The sequence below is a fragment of the Pezoporus flaviventris genome, unplaced genomic scaffold (assembly GCF_033815535.1).
Source record: "Pezoporus flaviventris isolate CSIRO_AGI_PZ_B2104156 unplaced genomic scaffold, CSIRO_AGI_Pfla_v1 ptg000436l, whole genome shotgun sequence".
Taxonomy (NCBI): Eukaryota; Metazoa; Chordata; class Aves; order Psittaciformes; family Psittacidae; genus Pezoporus; species Pezoporus flaviventris.
In genome coordinates this window covers 13775-33681 of record NW_026892983.1, presented here as the reverse complement: position 1 = coordinate 33681, position 19907 = coordinate 13775, and the positions used below count along the sequence as shown (strand labels likewise).

General features: G+C 55.8%; 4 protein-coding genes across 6 annotated transcripts; 2 read left to right on the top strand and 2 right to left on the bottom strand.

Moving 5' to 3' along the window:
- Nucleotides 1–1309: 1309 nt before the first annotated feature.
- Nucleotides 1310–3637, bottom strand: RHOD (ras homolog family member D). The gene is made up of 5 exons (XM_061443574.1): nt 3418–3637; nt 2588–2675; nt 2122–2231; nt 1889–2023; nt 1310–1794 (listed from the first exon to the last, which is right to left on the bottom strand). Exons 1-5 carry the CDS (start codon nt 3526–3528, stop codon nt 1627–1629), a joined length of 612 nt encoding a protein of 203 aa, XP_061299558.1. The 5' UTR covers nt 3529–3637; the 3' UTR covers nt 1310–1626.
- Nucleotides 3638–5335: 1698 nt separating this feature from the next.
- Nucleotides 5336–6722, top strand: LOC133263704 (mas-related G-protein coupled receptor member H-like). The gene has a single exon (XM_061443575.1). It carries the CDS (start codon nt 5776–5778, stop codon nt 6688–6690), a length of 915 nt encoding a protein of 304 aa, XP_061299559.1. The 5' UTR covers nt 5336–5775; the 3' UTR covers nt 6691–6722.
- A 1865-nt stretch (nt 6723–8587) lies between these two features.
- On the bottom strand, nt 8588–11059 carry LOC133263709 (mas-related G-protein coupled receptor member H-like). 3 transcript variants are annotated; one of them, XM_061443582.1, is made up of 2 exons: nt 10924–11059; nt 8588–10246 (listed from the first exon to the last, which is right to left on the bottom strand). In XM_061443582.1, exon 2 carries the CDS (start codon nt 10210–10212, stop codon nt 9259–9261), a length of 954 nt encoding a protein of 317 aa, XP_061299566.1. In that variant the 5' UTR covers nt 10213–10246; nt 10924–11059; the 3' UTR covers nt 8588–9258. The 3 variants fall into 3 exon arrangements, with proteins under 3 accessions (XP_061299566.1, XP_061299565.1, XP_061299567.1); XM_061443581.1 differs by having other exon boundaries at nt 8588–10250; nt 10929–11059; XM_061443583.1 differs by having other exon boundaries at nt 10929–11059.
- Nucleotides 11060–14915: 3856 nt separating this feature from the next.
- On the top strand, nt 14916–17320 carry LOC133263706 (proto-oncogene Mas-like). Its single transcript, XM_061443578.1, has 2 exons — nt 14916–15392; nt 16158–17320. Exons 1-2 carry the CDS (start codon nt 15320–15322, stop codon nt 17135–17137), a joined length of 1053 nt encoding a protein of 350 aa, XP_061299562.1. The 5' UTR covers nt 14916–15319; the 3' UTR covers nt 17138–17320.
- Nucleotides 17321–19907: the final 2587 nt, after the last annotated feature.

Here is a 19907-nt window from a genome sequence, read left to right as displayed (position 1 = left end):
CATATATACATGCAAAACACAGTCATATGCACCAATACATTCAACACACACACCCCTGTGTACACACAGCACACACACACACCTATGAACACACAGAACCCACATACACACCTATGCACACAGAGAACACACATACGCATCTATGTACACACAGCACACACATACACATCTATGTACACACAGCACGCACATACACACCTATGTACACACAGCACGCACATACACACCTATGTACACACAGCACACACATACAAACCTATGTAAACACAGCACACACATACACACCTATGTACACACAGCACGCACATACACACCTATGTACACACAGCACGCACATACACACCTATGTACACAGAGAACACACATACACACCTATGTACACACAGCACACACATACACACCTATGTACACACAGCACACACATACACACCTATGTACACACAGCACACACATACACACCTATGTACACACAGCACACACATACACACCTATGTACACACAGCACACACATACAAACCTATGTAAATACAGCACACACATACACACCTATGTACACACAGCACGCACATACACACCTATGTACACACAGCACACACATACACACCTATTTACACAGAGAACACACATACACACCTATGTAAACACAGCACACACATACACACCTATGCACACAGAGAACACACATACACACCTATGTACACACAGCACACACATACACACCTATGTAAACACAGCACACACATACACACCTATGTACACACAGCACGCACATACACACCTATTTACACAGAGAACACACATACACACCTATGTAAACACAGCACACACATACACACCTATGTACACACAGCACACACATACACACCTATGTACACACAGCACACACATACACACCTATGTACACACAGCACACACATACACACCTATGTAAACACAGCACACACATACACACCTATGTACACAAAGAACACACATACACACCTATGTACACACAGCACACACATACACACCTATGCACACAGAGAACACACATACACATCTATGTACACACAGCACACACATACACGCCTATGCACACAGAGAACACACATACACACCTATGTACACACAGCACACACATACACACCTATGCACACAGAGAACACACATACACATCTATGTACACACAGCACACACATACACACCTATGCACACAGAGAACACACATACACATCTATGTACACACCGCACACACACACCTATGTACACACATGCACACATCTCTATGTACACACATAGACACACCCCATCCAAACTCAAGGGTCCCATTCCCAGTGGCTCTGGGGCCACAGGGGACCCGTCTCCCCATCAGGGAGCCAGGGCCGCTCCTGCCCACAGGGACCATGCCACGCTGCTCTGTGTTGATCTTTAATGTCGGCACTGCACCGCGTTCACCCCATGGCACCCCTCCCTCACTGGCCAGCCAGCAGGAACGCCCCCCCCCCCCCAAATCAGTTCTCTGCACCCAGACCCATTGCAGGGTGACAGCGGTAGCAGCGGAGGGCCGGTGGTGGCTGATGATCCCCAGCAGCAGCTGGGAGCCGAGGTGCTGGGTCACGCTGGTTCCCCGTAGCCATGGTGTGGGGCTCAGCAGAGCACGCAGCCCCTCTTGGGTCTCCTCCTGCGCTGGCTGCGGCGGGCAGCACTGAGGGCAGCCCTGCAGGCCTCTGTGAAGATGCTGCTGATGTTCTCCTGGTACCTGGCCGAGCACTCCAGGTAGGACACGGCATGGACCTGCCGGGCCATGGCCTCTCCCTGTGGGGAGCAGCAGGGTCAGACCCCCCCCACCCCACATGGCCCCAGTTCACCCACACCCTCATACTGGGGGGCATCCTGGGGTACCACTCACCTGGTGGTGGGACACGGGCTCCAAGCGCCCCTCCTGCAGCTTGCGCAGCACGGCATGGTCTCGCCGCAGGTCGGTCTTGCAGCCCACCAGCAGCACCGGGATGCTCTTGCAGAAGTGGTTCACCTCTGGGTACCACTATGGAGAGAGGACTCATGGAGCCCAGCGATGGGGAAGTGCCACCTCTCCTAGGGAGGATGAGTGGGGTGGGAGAAGCCACCCTGGGGATGTGTTACCTTTGTTAGGATGTTGTTGTAGCTGCTGGGGTCTGTGACGTCAAAGCAGATGAGGACAACATTGGCATCCGAGTAGGACAATGGGCGAAGCCGGTCATAGTCTTCCTGTCCTGCCGGGTGGAGATCATGGAATCATGGAATGGTTTGGGTTAGAAAGGAACTTCAAGCTCATCCAGTCCCAACGGGCAGGGACACCTTCCACTAGAGCAGTGTTCTCCAAGCCCCTGTGTCCAACCTGGCCTTGAACACTGCCAGGGATGGGGCAGCCGCAGCTTCTCTGCGCGCCCTGTGCCAGCACCTCAGCACCCTCACAGGGAGGAAGCTTTTATGCACCAGTTCCTTCATGGGCTGGGTCCCCCCCCCCCCAGGTTAACCTCCCATCTCCTGTTGTCAATGCATAGGGACACCCGTCTGAATCATGACACCCCAAACCCCATAAATACGCTGGGATCCCCTGCTGTCCTACCTGCAGTGTCCCAGAGGTGGATCTTCACAGGCTTGCCAGCAACCTGGAGGGAGGCTGTGTACTTCTCGAATACAGTGGGGACATAGACCTGGCAGGGGACAGGAAGGGCATGAGACAAATCCTGCCTGTCCACAGGCAGAGGGGACCCCCAACAGGAGATGTGTGCATGAGACAGGGCACGAGGATATACCCAGCCTCAGGAGAGGGAAATGGGATGTGGGGAAAGAATGGGGTCGTGACCACAGGACAGACCCGTCTCCCTATCCCATGAACCTGCCCAGGTGAGGCAGAGGTGTCCATCATAACATCATAGAAACATGGAATGGTGGAAGCGAGCTTAAAGCCCATCCAGCTCCAACCCCTGCCACAGGCAGGGACCCCTTCCACTGGAGCAGGTTGCTCCAAGCCCCTGTGTCCAACCTGGCCTTGAACACTGCCAGGGATGGGGCAGCCACAGCTTCTCTGGGCACCCTGTGCCAGCGCCTCAGCACCCTCACAGTAAAGCACTTCTTCCTCATCTCCAACCTGAACTTCCCCTGTTCAGTTTGAAACCATCACCCCTTGTCCTGTCGCTACAGTCCCTGATGAAGAGCCTTTCTTCATCAGCCTCATCAGGCTCCCATCAGCCCCATGCTGGGCCACCCTCTGCCCCAGCACCCCCAGTTATACGCCCTGCAAACAGCCCCACTGTGCCCATCCCGCCCCATCCCGCCCCCCTTCTCCCACGCCACCGCTCCCAGGAGCCTCCCCCGTCCCTTGCAGGACCACGACTCCCCCCCCATGCCCACATCGCACCCCTCTGAGCTCCCCCGGGACGCGGCATGCGGTACCTTTGGGAAGTCGCCCCTGGCGAACGCCACCAGCAGAGACGTCTTCCCGCAGCCCCCGTCCCCCACCACCACCACCTTCACCTCGGCCGCGGGGGCCCCTTCCCGATGCATGGGGGCCGGCGGATCCAGCCTGGCCTCGGCGGGGACCGGGATGCGGACGGGGCGGTGCGAGGCACCCGCCCGGACCGGGGCGCGGCCGCCACCCTCCCGTCGGCCCGCCCGCGGCTCCGCTCGGTGCCGGGGCCGGGGCCGTGGTGTGCGGGGCAGGGCAGCGCCGCAGGCAGGGCGCTCACACACGTACGGGTGCCTGCAGCGGGGGGGGGGCTCTCCCTGCCACCCCGTTTCCCTCCTCCCTGGAGGGGGTTTTATTGCCCGGAGCATCCACAGGAGGCAAAGTCCAGGGCGGAGGGAGGTGCGGGGCTGACTCACAGCTCCCGCTGCCACCCGTTCTGCGGCGCACCCGCTGCTGACGTGCTGTGCCTGGCCCTGCCCGGCCCTGCAGGTGCTTGGAGCGCTGGGGGCAGTTCTGGTGTCCTCGACGTAAGGACGTGGAGCTGCTGGAGTCCAGCGGAGGGCACGGAGATGCTGCGAGGGCTGGAGCAGCTCTGCTCTGGAGCCAGGCTGAGAGAGCTGGGCTGGGGCAGCCTGGGGAAGAGAAGGCTCCTGAAGGGGAGACCTGAGAGCAGCTCCAGTGCCTAAAGGGGCTGCAGGAAAGCTGGAGAGGGGCTTGGGACAAGGGATGTAGGGACAGGCCAAGGGGAACGGCTTGAACCTGCCCGAGGGGAGACTCAGATGAGCTCTTAGGCAGAAGCTCTTCCCTGGGAGGGTGCTGAGGCGCTGGCACAGGGTGCCCAGAGAAGCTGTGGCTGCCCCATCCCTGGCAGTGTTCAAGGCCAGGTTGGACACAGGGGCTTGGAGCAAGCTGCTCCAGTGGAAGGGGTTGGGGTTGGAGCTGAATGAGCTTTAAGCTCCCTTCCAACACAAATCATTCCATGGTTCTATGATTCTACATGGGGTGGTGCTTGGTGGTGCCCCCTCCTGCTGCTCCCCCAGCCCCACTGTGGGTGCGCTGGGTGCACTCCCAGCAGCAATTACCAGCTTATTGAGCCACAGAAGCATCTTTCTGCCCTTACCGGGGGAGCAGAGGGCACCCAGTGCTGGGAGGTGGTGCTATGCCCACTGGCTGTCTGTGTCCCGCCCCCCCAGCAACATGGGGCACCCAGCAGCTCTAGGGGACACAGAGAGCAGCCGGTACTGCTCTGCAAGGGAAGGAGACACCATGCCTCTCATATCCCGGCTGGGATGTGGGGACATGGTCTTGGACATCCTTTGCCACCCCATGGTCCTGTTGGGAGTGAGTGGTATAGGGGTGCCTGGAGGAACAGGGGGACTGTTCCTACCAGCACCATGGCTGGTTCTTCTCCTGCTCTCCTGCTGCCTGCCCCCCATCTCTCTTGGTGGGTCAACAGGTACCCAGGTCCAGGAGGTGCCTGTATCCCCCAGACCAGTGCGAACAAGGCTGAACCAAAGGCTTGAACACCAAATTCCCACCCAGACCTGATGCACAACAAAGATGGAGCAGAGTCAGTGGCGATTCCCGTGAAGGAAAGCTGGGAGGGAAATGGAGACAGTAATGAACAATCTCCGAAGGATGCCAGCATCAGGGCAGGGTGTGCGGAAGAGACTGGAGCACAACGAAACAATCAGGAAGATGGCAATTACCAGTCTATAATGAGAAATGAGGTTGAATCCTAAAAGCATCCCGGTTCTTTCACAGCAAGATGTAGCCGCTGCAGCATCCGTCCTCTGGGGCATTCCCCTGGAGAAAGCATTGCTTTGGGCAGAACATTTGCTTTCCCGCAAGCCCAACAGGAATTTCACAGGAGCAGAGGCCTGGTGATGCAGCCTGGGGGTGCTCCCTCACCACCTGACCCATGATCCTGCAGAAACGCCCCAAAGAGCAGCTCTGTTCGGAGGAGAGGCGAGGAGGACGTGGAGACCCTGGTTCTCCTCATCGGAGAAGACTGTGGCAAGGAGCACCAGAGGGAAGGAACTGCTTGGACGCCCGGGCAGTCAGCCCGTGGAAAGGTAGGGATGGGACCAGAGATGCTCGCGTCTCCCTGGAGCTCCCAGCCTTTCCCTGCTCCCATTCTCATCCACCCTCAGGGTGCCTGGATCCCCTCCATCCTCCACAGTGACCCCCATCCCATCATTAGTGGGTAACACCTCCCCAGCCCTCCTGTCACCCCCCTGTCCCCAGCCCTTCTGAGCCACCTCACTGGACCCCTCATCCTGACACATCCCATTAACTCCCCATCTGCTCTGACCACAGCCAGGAATCACATCCCACCTCCTGCCATGGAGCTGAACCAGACATTCCCATCCCCATCACCCGTGCTGGAGACTGATGGAGAGAACCCATGCAGGATAGACATCACCGATGTGGCTATGGACACTGTCACGCTGCTCATCTGCCTCTGTGGGCTGGTGGGGAATGGGGCTGTGCTCTGGCTCCTTGGCTTCTGCATCAGCAGGAACCCAATCACCACCTACATCCTCAACCTGGCTGTGGCCGACTTCACCTTCCTCCTCTTCATGGTCACCTCAGTCCTTCTCTACATGATGGAGAACATCTTCTGCTCCACTGTGGTGGCTCTGGTGTACCAGAGGCCACTTTTCCTGCTCTCGCTGTTGTCCTACAACATGGGCCTGTATCTCCTGATGGCCATCAGCATCGAGAGGTGCTCGTCCATCCTCTGTCCGCTCTGGTACCGCTGCCACCGCCCTCAGCGCTTGTCAGCCCTGGTGTGTGTCCTGCTCTGGGCCCTCTCCATCACTGTCATTGCTGCAGTGACATCTCTGTGCCTCTTGCATGAGGATGATCACTGCCGCGTGGCTCTCATCTCCATGTACGTCCTCAACTTCCTCATCTTTGCCCCACCCATGGTCGCTTCCAATGTGATCCTCTTCATCAAGGTCCAGTGTGGCTCCCAGCAGCGCCAACCCAAGCGGCTCTACATCGTTATCTTCCTCACCGTCCTCTTCTTTCTCATCTTCGGGGTTCCCCTCAGCGTCTGGAACTTCCTGCTGCAGTTTGGCTTCGCGGCTGTGCCTTCCCAGGCTGTTTTCCTGCTCGCCTGCATCAACAGCAGCATCAACCCCTTCATCTACTTCCTGGTGGGGAGCTGCCGGAGGCGCTGCTCCGTGGTGCCCCTGCAGGTCGCCTTCCGGAGGGTCTTCGAGGAGGCGGGGATCACCACGATCTCCCCTTAAGAGCCACTGTGCTTGTGCCGGCTGTGTTGAGACCCCCCCGCTTCATGCTCAGTGCTGACCCTTGGTCCTGGCTGTGCCTGCAGGCTGCCTTCCTGTAGTGTTGCGATGCAGCCCATCCCTGGTCCCAGTCCTGTCTCCAGCCCATCCCATGGTACCCCTGTACCCACCCTCATCCCATGCCCAACCCCATCCATAGACTGTCCCATGTTATGCCTGCTACGTCCCTATTCCATCCTTGTTCTCATTGCCATTCCCATCCCTAACCCCATTCCTATTCCATTTCCATCACAGTCCCTCCTTTATTTTCATCCCATCCCCATGCCACCTCCATCCATATTCCTATTCCAGCCTCATGCTATCCCCACTCCCTCCCATCCTCACCCACATCACACCCCTATCCTATCTCCATCCTCATTCCCACCCCATACTCACTCACATCTCATCCCTATCCCATCCCCATCCCCAAACCCATTCCTATCCCACCTTTAATCTCACTCCATCCCCATGCCACTCCCATCCACATTCCTATCCCAGCCTCATCCCATTCCTATCCCATTCTCACATCCCTATTCCATCCCCATCCATATTCCTATCCTAAACTCATTCCATCCCCATTCTCACATCCCTATTCCATCCCCATCCATATTCCTATCCTGAACTCATCCCATCCCCATTCTCACATCCCTATTCCATCCCCATCCATATTCCTATCCTAAACTCATTCCATCCCCATTCTCATCCCATCCCATCCTTGTCCACACCCCATCCCCATTCCCACCCAATCCCTACCCTCTCTCATCCCTATCCCCATTCCTATTCCATCCCCATCCCATTTCATTCCTATCCGCATTCCTACCCTATCCCTATCCCCATTCCCATCCCATCCCGGTCCCCTCCCTCCCGCTCCCGCTCCAAGGCCGCGTCCCGCCGGACTCTGCTGCCCTCCAGCGACGGGACGGGCGCGATCCAGCCCGGGGCAAGCGGCCCCGGGGCTCGGCGGGGCTGCAGCGGGCGCTGCCTCCGCTCCCGGCCCTGCTCCTCCCCAATAAACGCCGCTGGCTCCATCGCCGCCTCTCGTTCCTCTGCGGGTACCGGGAGGGAGAGCCCGGGGTGGGGGGACAACTCTCTTTGTGGGGCGTACCTCGGAAACAGGCTTCCCCAAACCCCGTGGGGTGGCCCGGGGAAAGCAGCCCATGGGGGGACACCGGAGTGCAGGGGACGATCCGGGGCCAGGGGGGAGCGGGAGATGGTGGTGGTGGTGGGGTGCACGGAGGGATGGGATTTGGGGAGGATGGTGGGAAAATGTGGGGCTTGGGAAGGATGATGGAAAGGTGTGGGATGGGGGGGCTCTGGTGGGATGGGGGGGCGCTGGTGGGATGTGTGTGTGGGGCTGGTGGGATGTGGGGGGGGACTGGTGGGAAGCTATGGGATCTGGGGACCTGGCTATGTGTCCAGGAGATGATGGGGTTCCCTGCTCATCAGGACAGGAGGGACCAGCCTCAAATATGACATTGGGACAGCGTGGGATGAGGCTACACCGGGCAGGTCTGCAGGGGAGCCCCAGGGTGGGCAACATCCCTTCCTCCTGCCTCCGTGACAGCACTGGGGGAAACCGAGCCCCGGCTTGTTCCAGCTCCAGCACCATCACTCTGCACACCCACACCTCTCCCATCACTGTGATGGAGCCTTAGCGGAGGCAAAGCCGCAGGGAGGTGGGTGATACTCCCTGGAGCCCATAGTGACCAACAGATGTGGCACCCTGCTCCTGGAGGGTGGTGGCTGGGCTGAGGACCACAGACTACCCTTCCCTTTGCTGGCCTGATCTGGAGGAAAGCTCCAGCCTGCCGAGGGCATGGGAGAGGAAGTATTCCATAAGGAAGAGTCTTAGCTCACAAAATAAATATGTATCTATATATATTTGAGGAGATATTTGCAGTGACAGTAATAAAACAGCCCGAGGGCACCACCAAACCCCTGCGCCCCTCCTTCCCGCTCCAGCTGTGCTCCTGCAGTCCCACTTGTGGGCAGTTGGTGTCATTTTTGCCCTGGTGATCACAAGGCGTGTGCGCACATTCCCCCCCCCGCCTCTACCCTCATCCGGCCGGCAGCAGGAGCCCGGAGAAGGCAGGATGCTGTTTATTGGTGTCAGGCACAGGGGGGCACCGGCAGAAGGGAGGTACCAGCGGGACGGAGGGTGGTAGGACCTCAGCAGAGCATGGTGAGGAGCATTGGTACCCCCCGTGGTGAAGGTAGGATGGGGAGATGCACTTAGGACACCAAACAGTTTCTACCCCCACAAAGTACATGAGTCAGAGTTACCCGAAGGCAGGGCTCATCCCAAAAAGCAGGGGATTTTCAGGAACATGGTCCTCTAGGGCGCATTTGCCATGAAAGTGATGGAAGGGAGGAGGAAAGGGATGCACCCTGCAGAGCATCCCTCCACACACTGACCTTGGTGATGCCCTCCTCTTCTGCACGATGGCATGCTGCCGACATCTATCAGTCTGGTTGCTCTAGGAAAGCCTCAGCTACTGTCCCAGGGGCCCAAAGCAGGGTGCTGGGATGGCTTCAATAGGCGGAGGCCAGCGTGTTCATTGTTGTGTCCCTGCTGAAGTCAATGTTGTCTTCTGGCTCCCCAAAGACCCTCCGGAAGGCGACCTGCAGGGGCACCACGGAGCAGCGCCTCCGGCAGCTCCCCACCAGGAAGTAGATGAAGGGGTTGATGCTGCTGTTGATGCAGGCGAGCAGGAAAACAGCCTGGGAAGGCACAGCCGCGAAGCCAAACTGCAGCAGGAAGTTCCAGACGCTGAGGGGAACCCCGAAGATGAGAAAGAAGAGGACGGTGAGGAAGATAACGATGTAGAGCCGCTTGGGTTGGCGCTGCTGGGAGCCACACTGGACCTTGATGAAGAGGATCACATTGGAAGCGACCATGGGTGGGGCAAAGATGAGGAAGTTGAGGACGTACATGGAGATGAGAGCCACGCGGCAGTGATCATCCTCATGCAAGAGGCACAGAGATGTCACTGCAGCAATGACAGTGATGGAGAGGGCCCAGAGCAGGACACACACCAGGGCTGACAAGCGCTGAGGGCGGTGGCAGCGGTACCAGAGCGGACAGAGGATGGACGAGCACCTCTCGATGCTGATGGCCATCAGGAGATACAGGCCCATGTTGTAGGACAACAGCGAGAGCAGGAAAAGTGGCCTCTGATATGTTAAGGTCTCAAAACTGAAGCAGAAGATGTTCTCCATCATGTAGAGGAGGACTGAGGTGACCATGAAGAGGAGGAAGGTGAAGTTGGCCATGGCCAGGTTGAGGATGTAGGTGGTGATTGGGTTCCTGCTGATGCGGAAGCCGAGGAACCAGAGCACAGCCCCATTCCCCACCAGCCCACAGAGGCAGATGAGCAGCGTGACAGTGTCCATAGCCACGTCGGTGATGTCTATCCTGCATGGGTTCTCTCCATCAGTCTCCAGCACAGGGGGTGCAGGAGGTAGGGATATGGCATTCGCCTCCATGGATTGATGCTGGGCAGGAGGTGGGACGTGGTCCCTGGCTGCAGTCAGAATGGATGGAGTGTTAATCAGAGAATCATGGAATCAACCAGGCTGGAAAAGACCTTTAAGATCATCAACCCCAGCCCTGCCAAGGCCACTCCTGACCCATGGCACTGAGGGCCTTCTCTATAGGGTTTGTGCACACTTGCAGGGCCGGTGCCTGCAGCCCTGCCCTGAGCAACCTGTTCCAATGCCTGAGCACCCTCTGGGGCAGGAATTGTTCCTCAGCTCCATCTAAACCTGCCCTGGTGCAGCTTGAGGCCGTTTCCTCTTGTCCCATCCCTTGTTCCTTGGGAGCAGAGCCCAGCCCCTCCTGGCTCCATCCTCCTGGCAGGCAGTTGGAGGCAGCCATCAGGTCCCCCCTGAGACTTAATGGGTTGAAGGAGCTGGGGCTGAACTGTGTGGTCCATCAGGAGCTCCCTGCGCCGGGAATTCATCAGTGGAGGGCACATGGGATGTGCTGGGGAGTGGAAGGGTGGATATTTTGCAACAGGAGAGGGAGATGGGACGAAGAGGAAGGTTCAGCAGGAGATGCAGAAGGAAAGCCCAAACAGCAGGGACAGGACTTGGGGAGAGCAGTGCCAGTCTCCAGGAGAGGGTGGGATGAACATGGCTGGTGGCAGTGGATGCTGGAGGAAAGGAAGGTGAGGTAGGGATGGAGAAAGATTGCACTTAACTGTTAGCTTTGGAGAAGCAGCAGGCAGGGGCTTTCCATCAGATCAAGGCCGGTGTCTTGGCATCTCATCCTCAGGATCCATCCCCTGAAGTGGGTCCTCCCGGGGCAGCAGCATATAGAATAACGTCCCCTGGTCCCGGTGTGCCCCTCGGCAGATCCCCAGCCACAGTGGGGTCGTGGGGGAGCTGGGAATGGTTTTGTAACTGCGGCTACGTCAGAGCTGGCCTTCCTCGTTCTTATTTATCTCGGGTTTTTTTTCACCACAAAGGAAGTGACTTTTGCCAGCAGCTCCACAACCAGGACTTTGTGAATGGCTCCTCATTTCCTCCTGATTAGAAACACTCCCCCTCAGGACAAGCACTTGCTCCCTGCCTGTCCTCCCTGTCCTGGCAGGCTCCTGCCATTCCTCATTCCTCCTCTGCCTGTTGCAGGGCTCCCCAAGACTGGGGGTCGTCACCCATCCAGCAGTAGAGTGTGATGCTGGTGATGCTGGTGACACTGGTGTCACTTTTGGTACTGGTGATGTTGCTGATGCTGGTGACACTGCTGGTGCTTTTGGTACTGGTGATGTTGCTGATGCTGGTGACACTGCTGGTGCTTTTGGTACTGGTGATGCTGCTGATGCTGGTGACACTGCTGGTGCTTTTGGTTCTGGTGATACTGATGATGCCGGTGATGCTTTCGGTGCTGGTGATGCTGGTGACACTGCTGATGCTAGTGGTGCTGGCAGAGCAGCTGGATGCTTCTCAGAAGCAACTCCCCTTCTGGTAAAAGCATGAGAATCATCGCCAAAGCTTCATCTGGGCCCAAGGGAACACACCTTCAAACCAGAGCCAAGACTTTGTGTTTCTGACCAGTCTAATGCAGGCTCTACCAGCCCAGCTGGAGGACAACGCACAGCTGCTTTTCAGTCAGCTTACAACAATATGAACACCTATAGCCCAGATTAATTATTGCTCCTGCTCCTCAGTAATGCCGTGAAAGCTGTTGGAGAGCAGATTTCATGGAATCACGGACTGGTTTGTGTCTGAAGGGACCTTAAAGCTCATCCAGTTCCAACCCCCTGCCCTGGGCAGGGACACCTTCCACTAGAGCAGCCTGGATGTTGTTAAACAGGGCTGAGCAGAGCATCCTTGGAGTTACTGGGCTGGATGTGTTTGTTGTCCCTTGGGCAGGTCCAAGGGGACCAGGAGCTCCATGCAGTCACTGCACAGCCTGCCAAGGGTTTATTGCTGTAGCCAATATGTTTTGCATCATTAACAACCTTGCTGTGATGATTAAAAAGACAACTGTGTGGGTTGTAGAATGAAGCTCTTGGTTGCCTCAGCTGTGGAAGAGCTTCTCCAACGGGATTCACTGCTCCAAGGAGCGCCCTGCATCTCCCACTCCACGGTGCCCTTGCAACTGGGAGGTGCTTCTGGCTTCTGCCCCAGCTGCCTGGCTGATACCAGCCTTTGGCTGCTCTAAAACATACATTTTAGATGCACCTAAAAATACATCTAAAAAAATCTAAAAAATCATCTAAAAAATCTAAAAAATAATCTAAAACATCTAAAAAATCATCTAAAAATAATCTAAAACCCATACATCTACAACATTTTAGTGCCTAAAACTGACTTCCGAAGACCCTGGGTTTTTCCCATTAGCAATTCCAGTCTCACCATTTTTGCTAAGGGCAGAGTTGTCTCCAAGGGTTCATATCAAAACCACTTCAAATCGAAGTCCCTTCCTTCAGTGAGGCTGTATGAGAAAAGCAGACCCTATCACCCATGTTTCGTGCATGGGCAGAGCCCATCACTGAGTCACCAGCCCTGGAATGCTGGTGGGACCTGCAGGATCCTCCCCACTCCCATCTCCTCCAGCATCCTCCATCCGAACTCTCCAGCCTCATCCCAGCTTCCTGAGCCAGGCAAACCCAACATGGTCCCCACAGCCACCCCCATTAGCCTCTGATGGGGCTACTTCCCAGCTGCAGAGTCAGAAGGGAAAGAGCATCTTTATTGCAGCACTCCTGGGCTTTGGACCTGGGGTGGAATGGATGGGGCCATCCTGGAAACAGGCGCATGCATACGTGCATCTGCATCAGCAGCACCCAGAGGATTTGTGACTGAAACCTCCTATTCATGGTCACCTCTGCAAGATTCCTGCTGTGGGGAACACCAAAATAAAAGCACAACCATGTCTGGGCAAGTTTCAGGAGGAAAAAAACACCTTAGAAGTGGGAGGGTTTGGGATGCTGTCACACCACTCATGGCTGTGGATGCTGCAATGGGTCTCCCTTCCCTGGGAGGAGGAGGATGATGGATGGTGAAGCACATCCTGCAGCTGCAGAAGCTGTGAGGTACCACTCTGCAGGCCTGTGCCAATTTGCACTGTCTGTAGATGGATGAAGAAAGCTTTCCCTCTGTCCCATGGAATTCCAGCTGACCAGAAGCTTTGGGAGCAACAGAGAGATGGAGCTGCAGTGCTGCTGCGTTGCATTTAACACAGCCTGTTATCAGAGCAAGGCATTTTTAGTTATTCCTTATACTGCTTTAGCATAAAAAAGCTACTTTTGGCTTGATTGCAGAGGCTGAAAGAAGAAGCCCCTCAGCAAGTCAGGTTCAGAGCTGACAGGGTGTATTCCCCATTGCCCCACAGTGGGAGACTATTCCCAGCCCATTCCTCCAGCAGGGCTTCCCAGAGGATGCTGCACTGGGATGCTGGGAGCGTGCCGAGGGGGAATTTGGAGCGTGCTGGTCCAAAGGACTTGTTGTTGGAAGAACACCTGGGACAAAGGGAGGGAGATGAGGAGATGGCAGTGGTGATTGCAGAGCTCCCTTGGCATCGCTGCTCACTGGGACACTTGGAAGCTCAGCACTAAGACACTTGTTTTAGTTAAACAACCCCGGGTGGAAGGATTGCCCTTTGTTACCAGCCATATATTGTTGTTACTAGCCTGTTTTGTTCTCATTTCTTATAAATATAATGTCAGGGTGGGTTGGGAGAAGATGTTCCTGTCGGGAAGTGAGGGCCTTCTCTTGGGCCATCCGCAGCGTGAGCCGCAGGCGGAGGAATGCTGATTAATGAAGCTCAGTTCACACATATGTTCCTGTGGTTTGGCATTCCCTCCATCTGGCCCTGGATACGGCAGAGATGGTAAAAGACCAATATCCAATTCTGCTTCCTGCCTTCTTTTTAACTCCTTCCAATATTTGTTTGGGATCACAGTGGTCATAAGGGGAATATGAAGATGTTGCAAGGGCTGGAGCAGCTCTGCTCTGGAGCCAGGCTGAGAGAGCTGGGCTGGGGCAGCCTGGACAAGAGAAGGCTCCTGAAGGGGAGACCTGAGAGCAGCTCCAGTGCCTAAAGGGGCTGCAGGAAAGCTGGAGAGGGGCTTGGGACAAGGGCCTGTAGGGACAGGCCAAGGGGAATGGCTTGAACCTGCCCGAGGGGAGACTGAGATGAGCTCTTAGGCAGAAGCTCTTCCCTGGGAGGGTGCTGAGGCGCTGGCACAGGGTGCCCAGAGAAGCTGTGGCTGCCCCATCCCTGGCAGTGCTCAAGGCCAGGTTGGACACAGGGGCTTGGAGCAAGCTGCTCCAGTGGAAAGGGTCCCTGCCCGTGACAGGGGTTGGAGCTGAAGGAGCTTTAAGGTCCCTTCAACCCAAACGGTTCCATGATTCTATGGGGCATAGACACAGCAGACAGGGAAGCAGGACAGAGACCACACAATGAGCAAAGTTCTCCTCCCAGGACTCACGCTGCATCCCTGCAGCCTCAGCACTGTGAGACGTGAGGATGGGGCATGGAGCAGCCAGCACCAGTGAGGGGCAGGTCCAGTGGTGTGTGTCATCCCTGGGATGCAGTGGCTGGTTGCATCTCTCCATCCCGCTTCCCTCTTGCCCAGCCCCATGGCATGGGGTGATGGAGGCGTCCACTCAGCTCTTGCAGACAGGGAAGTGACACCCAGCATCATCTCCCTGGGGCTGATGGTGGCTTCTTTGTGACAGCGAAATGTGCACGTTCACATGGATGGGAACTGTGACACATCAGGGGTGTTGCTGATGGGCTCAGAAGAGGAGAACAAGAAGGAAAACAACACAACAGCAGGTTTGCAAACAGGAAGCATTTGAAGCAACCAGCCCATGGGTCTGCAACGCCCGTCCTGTGAGCGTGGGTCTTTGGCAATCTGCTTCCGCTGCTCTCACAAGTGATGCCCAAGCCCTGGCACATCTGCATCCCTTCAGCGACCACCCCTGAGCAGAAGCCGTGGTCCCAGGCCCCATTTGGAGCTGAGGAAGAGCCGTGGTGCCAGAGCCCACACGCAAACTGCTGGAGGAACCTCATCACCTTGTTCCTGGTGGCCAGATCTCACCTGGGATGGTTTTGGCATAGCAGCTGTGGAAAGGTTTCATGTGCAAGTCTGACGCAGAGGACTGCAGCTCTGGAAACCAAGCTGTGCAAGGATTCTGCCCTCCCCTGCCTGGTGAGAGGGGTCTGGGACTCACCTCCAATCCTGCCTCTGTCCTCTTCATTCTTCCCATCTGTCTCCTCAGCTGTTTCCAGCCCTTCAAGGCCAAATGGCTCCACATGCCTCTTGTTCCTCCCTCCACTCCTCTTCCAAGACTGTCTGCTGTCCCCCTGGGCCAAGCTTTCCCCTCCTATCCCTATTTTTCTTCTCCTCTCCTCTCCTCTCCTCTCCTCTCCTCTCCTCTCCTCTCCTCTCCTCTCCTCTCCTCTCCTCTCCTCTCCTCTCCTCTCCTCTCCTCTCCTCTCCTCTCCTCTCCTCTCCTCTCCTCTCCTCTCCTCTCCTCTCCTCCCTTCCCCTTCTCTTCTCTTCCCCTTCTCTTCCCTTCCCCTTCTCTTCCCTTCCCCTTCTCTTCTCTTCCCTTCCCCTTCTCTTCTCTTCCCCTTCTCTTCTTTTCTCTTCCTCTTCTCTTCTCTTCTCTTCTCTTCTCTTCTCTTCTCTTCTCTTCTCTTCTCTTCTCTTCCCCTTCCCTTCCCTTCCCTTCCCTTCCCTTCCCTTCCCTTCCCCACTCCACTCCACTCCACTCCACTCCACTCCACTCCACTCCACTCCACTCCACTCCACTCCACTCCACTCTCCTCTCACTGCTCAGTTCTTAAGCTCTCTGGCTAGCAGATGCTGTAGCTTGTGAGGGATTGCAGAAACCAGGATTACCAGAGGACATTCCAAGTACTGGTGACCTGAAAGCCACTGATTGTGCCTTCATCTCTTGCCTTTCCCCAGGCGAGCACAAGAAGAGGAAGATGAACCGACATCCCAACGGCACGATCCATGACTCGCATATGGTGTCCCCAGCACCCACAGAGAGCCTGGTCTATGAGGCTGAACACAACGGGACCCGGTGCTTTGCAGAGCACATTCCCGAACTCGTCACTGGGAGCATCACCCTGCTCATCTGCCTGTGTGGGCTGGTGGGGAACGGAGCCATCCTCTGGCTCCTTGGCTTCCGCATCAGGAGGAGCCCCTTCACCGCCTACCTCCTGAACCTGGCCGTGGCCGACTCCTGCTTTCTCCTCTTCACATCGGCTTTCCTTGTGGTCTATCACATGCCCATGCTCAGCTGCTCCCAGCCAGCGCTCCTGGGGGTGCTGCAGCTGTTTCACTCCATGGTCCTGCTCACGTACGGCACCAGCCTCTACCTCCTCACTGCCATCAGCGTGGAGAGGTGTATGGGTGTCCTCTGGCCCTTCTGGTGCCGAGGCCACCGCCCGGAGCCCCTCTCTGCTGCAATGTGTATCCTGCTGTGGGCCCTCTCCTGTGTGCTTGCGGGGCTGGTGCACTTCGTGTGTGACCCGGATCATTCCCAGCACTGCTGGACGGTTCTCGGGCTCTTGTGCTGCCTCAATTTCTGCCTTTTCACTCCCTTTATGGTTCTTTCCAACGTGATCCTCTTCGTCAAGCTCAGACGCAGCTCTTGGCAACACCACCCAGGAAGGCTGTACGCGGTCATCTTCCTCACCGTTCTCTTCTTCCTCCTCTTTGGCATCCCACTCAGTGTCCAGATCTTCCTCAACTTCTTTGTGTATATTAACTTCGTCTTTGAGGTCTGCCTCTTGCTGGCCTCTTTTAACAGCAGCATCAATCCCGTTATTTACGTCCTGGTTGGGAGCTATGGGAAGTTCACGTTCAGGGGATCTTTCAGAGTGGCTCTTCAGAGGGTCTTTGAAGATAAGGCAGATTCCCAAGAGGTGGGACCCCTGTGATGGAAATCGCTGCCTAAACCCCTGTGGCTGAGACTGGAGAGGGGTGGCCCTGCCTTTGCAGCCCATGACAGCACCCCATGGCCTGGCTGGGTGAGCAGGACCAGCAGTGGACAGTGGTGTCCCTCAGGACATGGCCATGGGCAGGGCTGGTTCCCAGCTCAAACTCGGTTTTAAGTTATTTAAATAAAGGTGTCTTTTGGGTAACTTACCGGAGACTGCGGTTTCTTCCTTGATGGCTCCATGGGGAGCTTGTTCTCAAAATCATGGATGTGACCATCCCCTCACGCTGCCCATTAGGCGTTGTACATGCATGATACATGCTGAAACGATGTGGTCCAGGAGGTCCTGCCTTATCCATTTTCCTGTTCTCCAGGGTTAGCGCAGCCATGCTCCTGGGCCTCAATCTGCATCTTGTCTGCTTCCCACATAGGAAGTCCCAACTCTTCCTGCCTCTATCTGCTCCTGGGACCTTGATGCCTGATACTAAAGCACCAAACACTCACTACTCTGATCCTCAAAAGCCTCCAGACCACAGGAGGTGATGGTGAAGGGACAGAAAGGATGCTCTCAGCTCCCTCTGTCTTTCTGTCCTCCTGTGGCAGAGTCTGACAGAGAAAACCCATCTCAGCCTGGCTAATGGAGCTGGAAGCATCACTCAACACGCAAACCTCTACCCTTCCAAGGGGGTTTAGGTGGGGGAGCAGGGACAGGCAAAGAGGCAAGTGCTGCTGGGGGTGGGCACTCTGGGTTGGACAGAGGATGGACAGCCAGCCAGTGTCTGATGGCTGCTGGCAAGTGCAGTTCTGTGCCGTGGATGGAGAAGCCCATGGAGCAAACCACCAGGGCAGAGGCAAGAAAAGAGGCAGACAGAGAAGGATGGTTCTCGTGTGTGATGGCTGGAGGAGACTGAGCTCTGCCTGCCAGATGGTGTTATTGGCTTTCCCAGCACACAGAAACAACTGATACCAGAGCCATAGCATTTACAGGCTGTAGGTGCCTTTGGTCACACACAAGCCTGACCCCAAAACAAGCAAACAGCCCGTGTCTGTAAATCATGTGCTGGAAATCGCTCTCAGGATGTTACCCTCAAAAGCAGAAGCTGAGAAACCCTGTCTGATTCTGCTCTTTTCTCGAGCACATGGGTAGATGTTGATGTACCTTGACCTACAGGAAACCTGGAAAGGGGCTTTGGACAAGGGCCTGCAGGGACAGGCCAAGGGGAATGGCTTGAACCTGCCCGAGGGGAGACTGAGATGAGCTCTGAGGCAGAAGCTCTTCCCTGGGAGGGTGCTGAGGCGCTGGCACAGGGTGCCCAGAGAAGCTGTGGCTGCCCCATCCCTGGCAGTGTTCAAGGCCAGGTTGGACACAGGGGCTTGGAGCAAGCTGCTCTGGTGGAAGGGGTCCCTGCCTGTGGCCGGGGTTGGAGCTGGATGAGCTTTAAGCTCCCTTCCAGCACAAACCATTCCATGGTTCTCTGTTTCTCTGATTCTCTTCTCATGGCCTGTTTGCACTTGAAAGCATTGGCATTGCAAGATGTGAGATTCTCCAGCTGGGGACACAAGCACAGCATCACCAAGCGAGAGAGGAGGTGGCTTTGGTCCTGCAGTCCCCACATGTGCCAGTTCCCAGCAGGAGCATCCCTGCTCCCAGATGCAACAGGAGCTGTTGCGTTTGTCCTGCACCACAGTCAGCCTGGGTAGGAGCCATCTCACCTCCCTTCAGCTCTCTGCAAATTTCATGGGCCTGTCTGAGGCACTGTAGAAGAAACTCAGATGAAACCCATAACTTTTAGATGGTTAAAACCAAGTGAGCAGCTCTGATTCACCTCTCCTTAGGAAACCCCAGATTTTCCTGGAATCCTGATCCATCTTTTCTTTGCCGCTTGGTGCTCTTGGAAATGGTGCATTTGAAGGTCAAGTATTGCAGTGAAATTGTGGTGTATGGGTTTCAAACCCAGATCTGAATCAGAAATAGAGGTTTTGCTGCAACTCCCAGCTTGTAGCACTGGGTCCTAAAGATATCCGCCTGGAATGGGAGGAGGAGGAAAGTTCATTCCGTCCAAAGAGAGGAGTATTTTGGGACTGGGGTTGCTTTAAAATGAAATAAAAGAGGAACATGACACCATCAACAATCAGCTCTTCCCATAGGTCTGATTTCTGAGAGTCCTTTTAGTCATTTCCTGTCCTGTCAAACACAATGAAATAGCCCCCTCTTTACAGGAGCCCTTGACCTGCTTGGCTGTCAGCAAGCTGCTTTGTGAAAGGAGCTGAGAACGACCCCTTGCTGGAGGCTGCACAGGCTCACCAAGGCTTCGGTCCAGCTTTCCAAGTGCTAATTCCAGGAAACCTCATGAAGCATCACAGAGGCAGGAGGTGGTGAGCAGAGGTGATGGGCGTCTGCTCCAGGCTACCAGAGGAGACAAGGTCAGACCTTTCTGGGTGGTATTTTCCAGCTTAATTTAGCGCCTCCCCTCACTGGTGTTGAACCTGTTGGTCAATACTGGGGAATGGTGGTCTGTGGGGTATGGAGACCCGTGGGAAAAGGTGGTAGGGGAGCAGTGAAATGAGTGTCCCACTGAAGGAACCCAGCAGCTTGGTAACGTCAGCTATAATATTAGATACCTGAGAATCCCTATCAGATCCACCCTGTAAATAACTTGATCTTTGACATAGAATCCCAGCACGGCTTAGGTTGGAAGGGACTTTAAGGATCATCTATTTCCAACCACCTGCACAGGCACCTCCAAGGACAATCCTTTTATCTTATTATT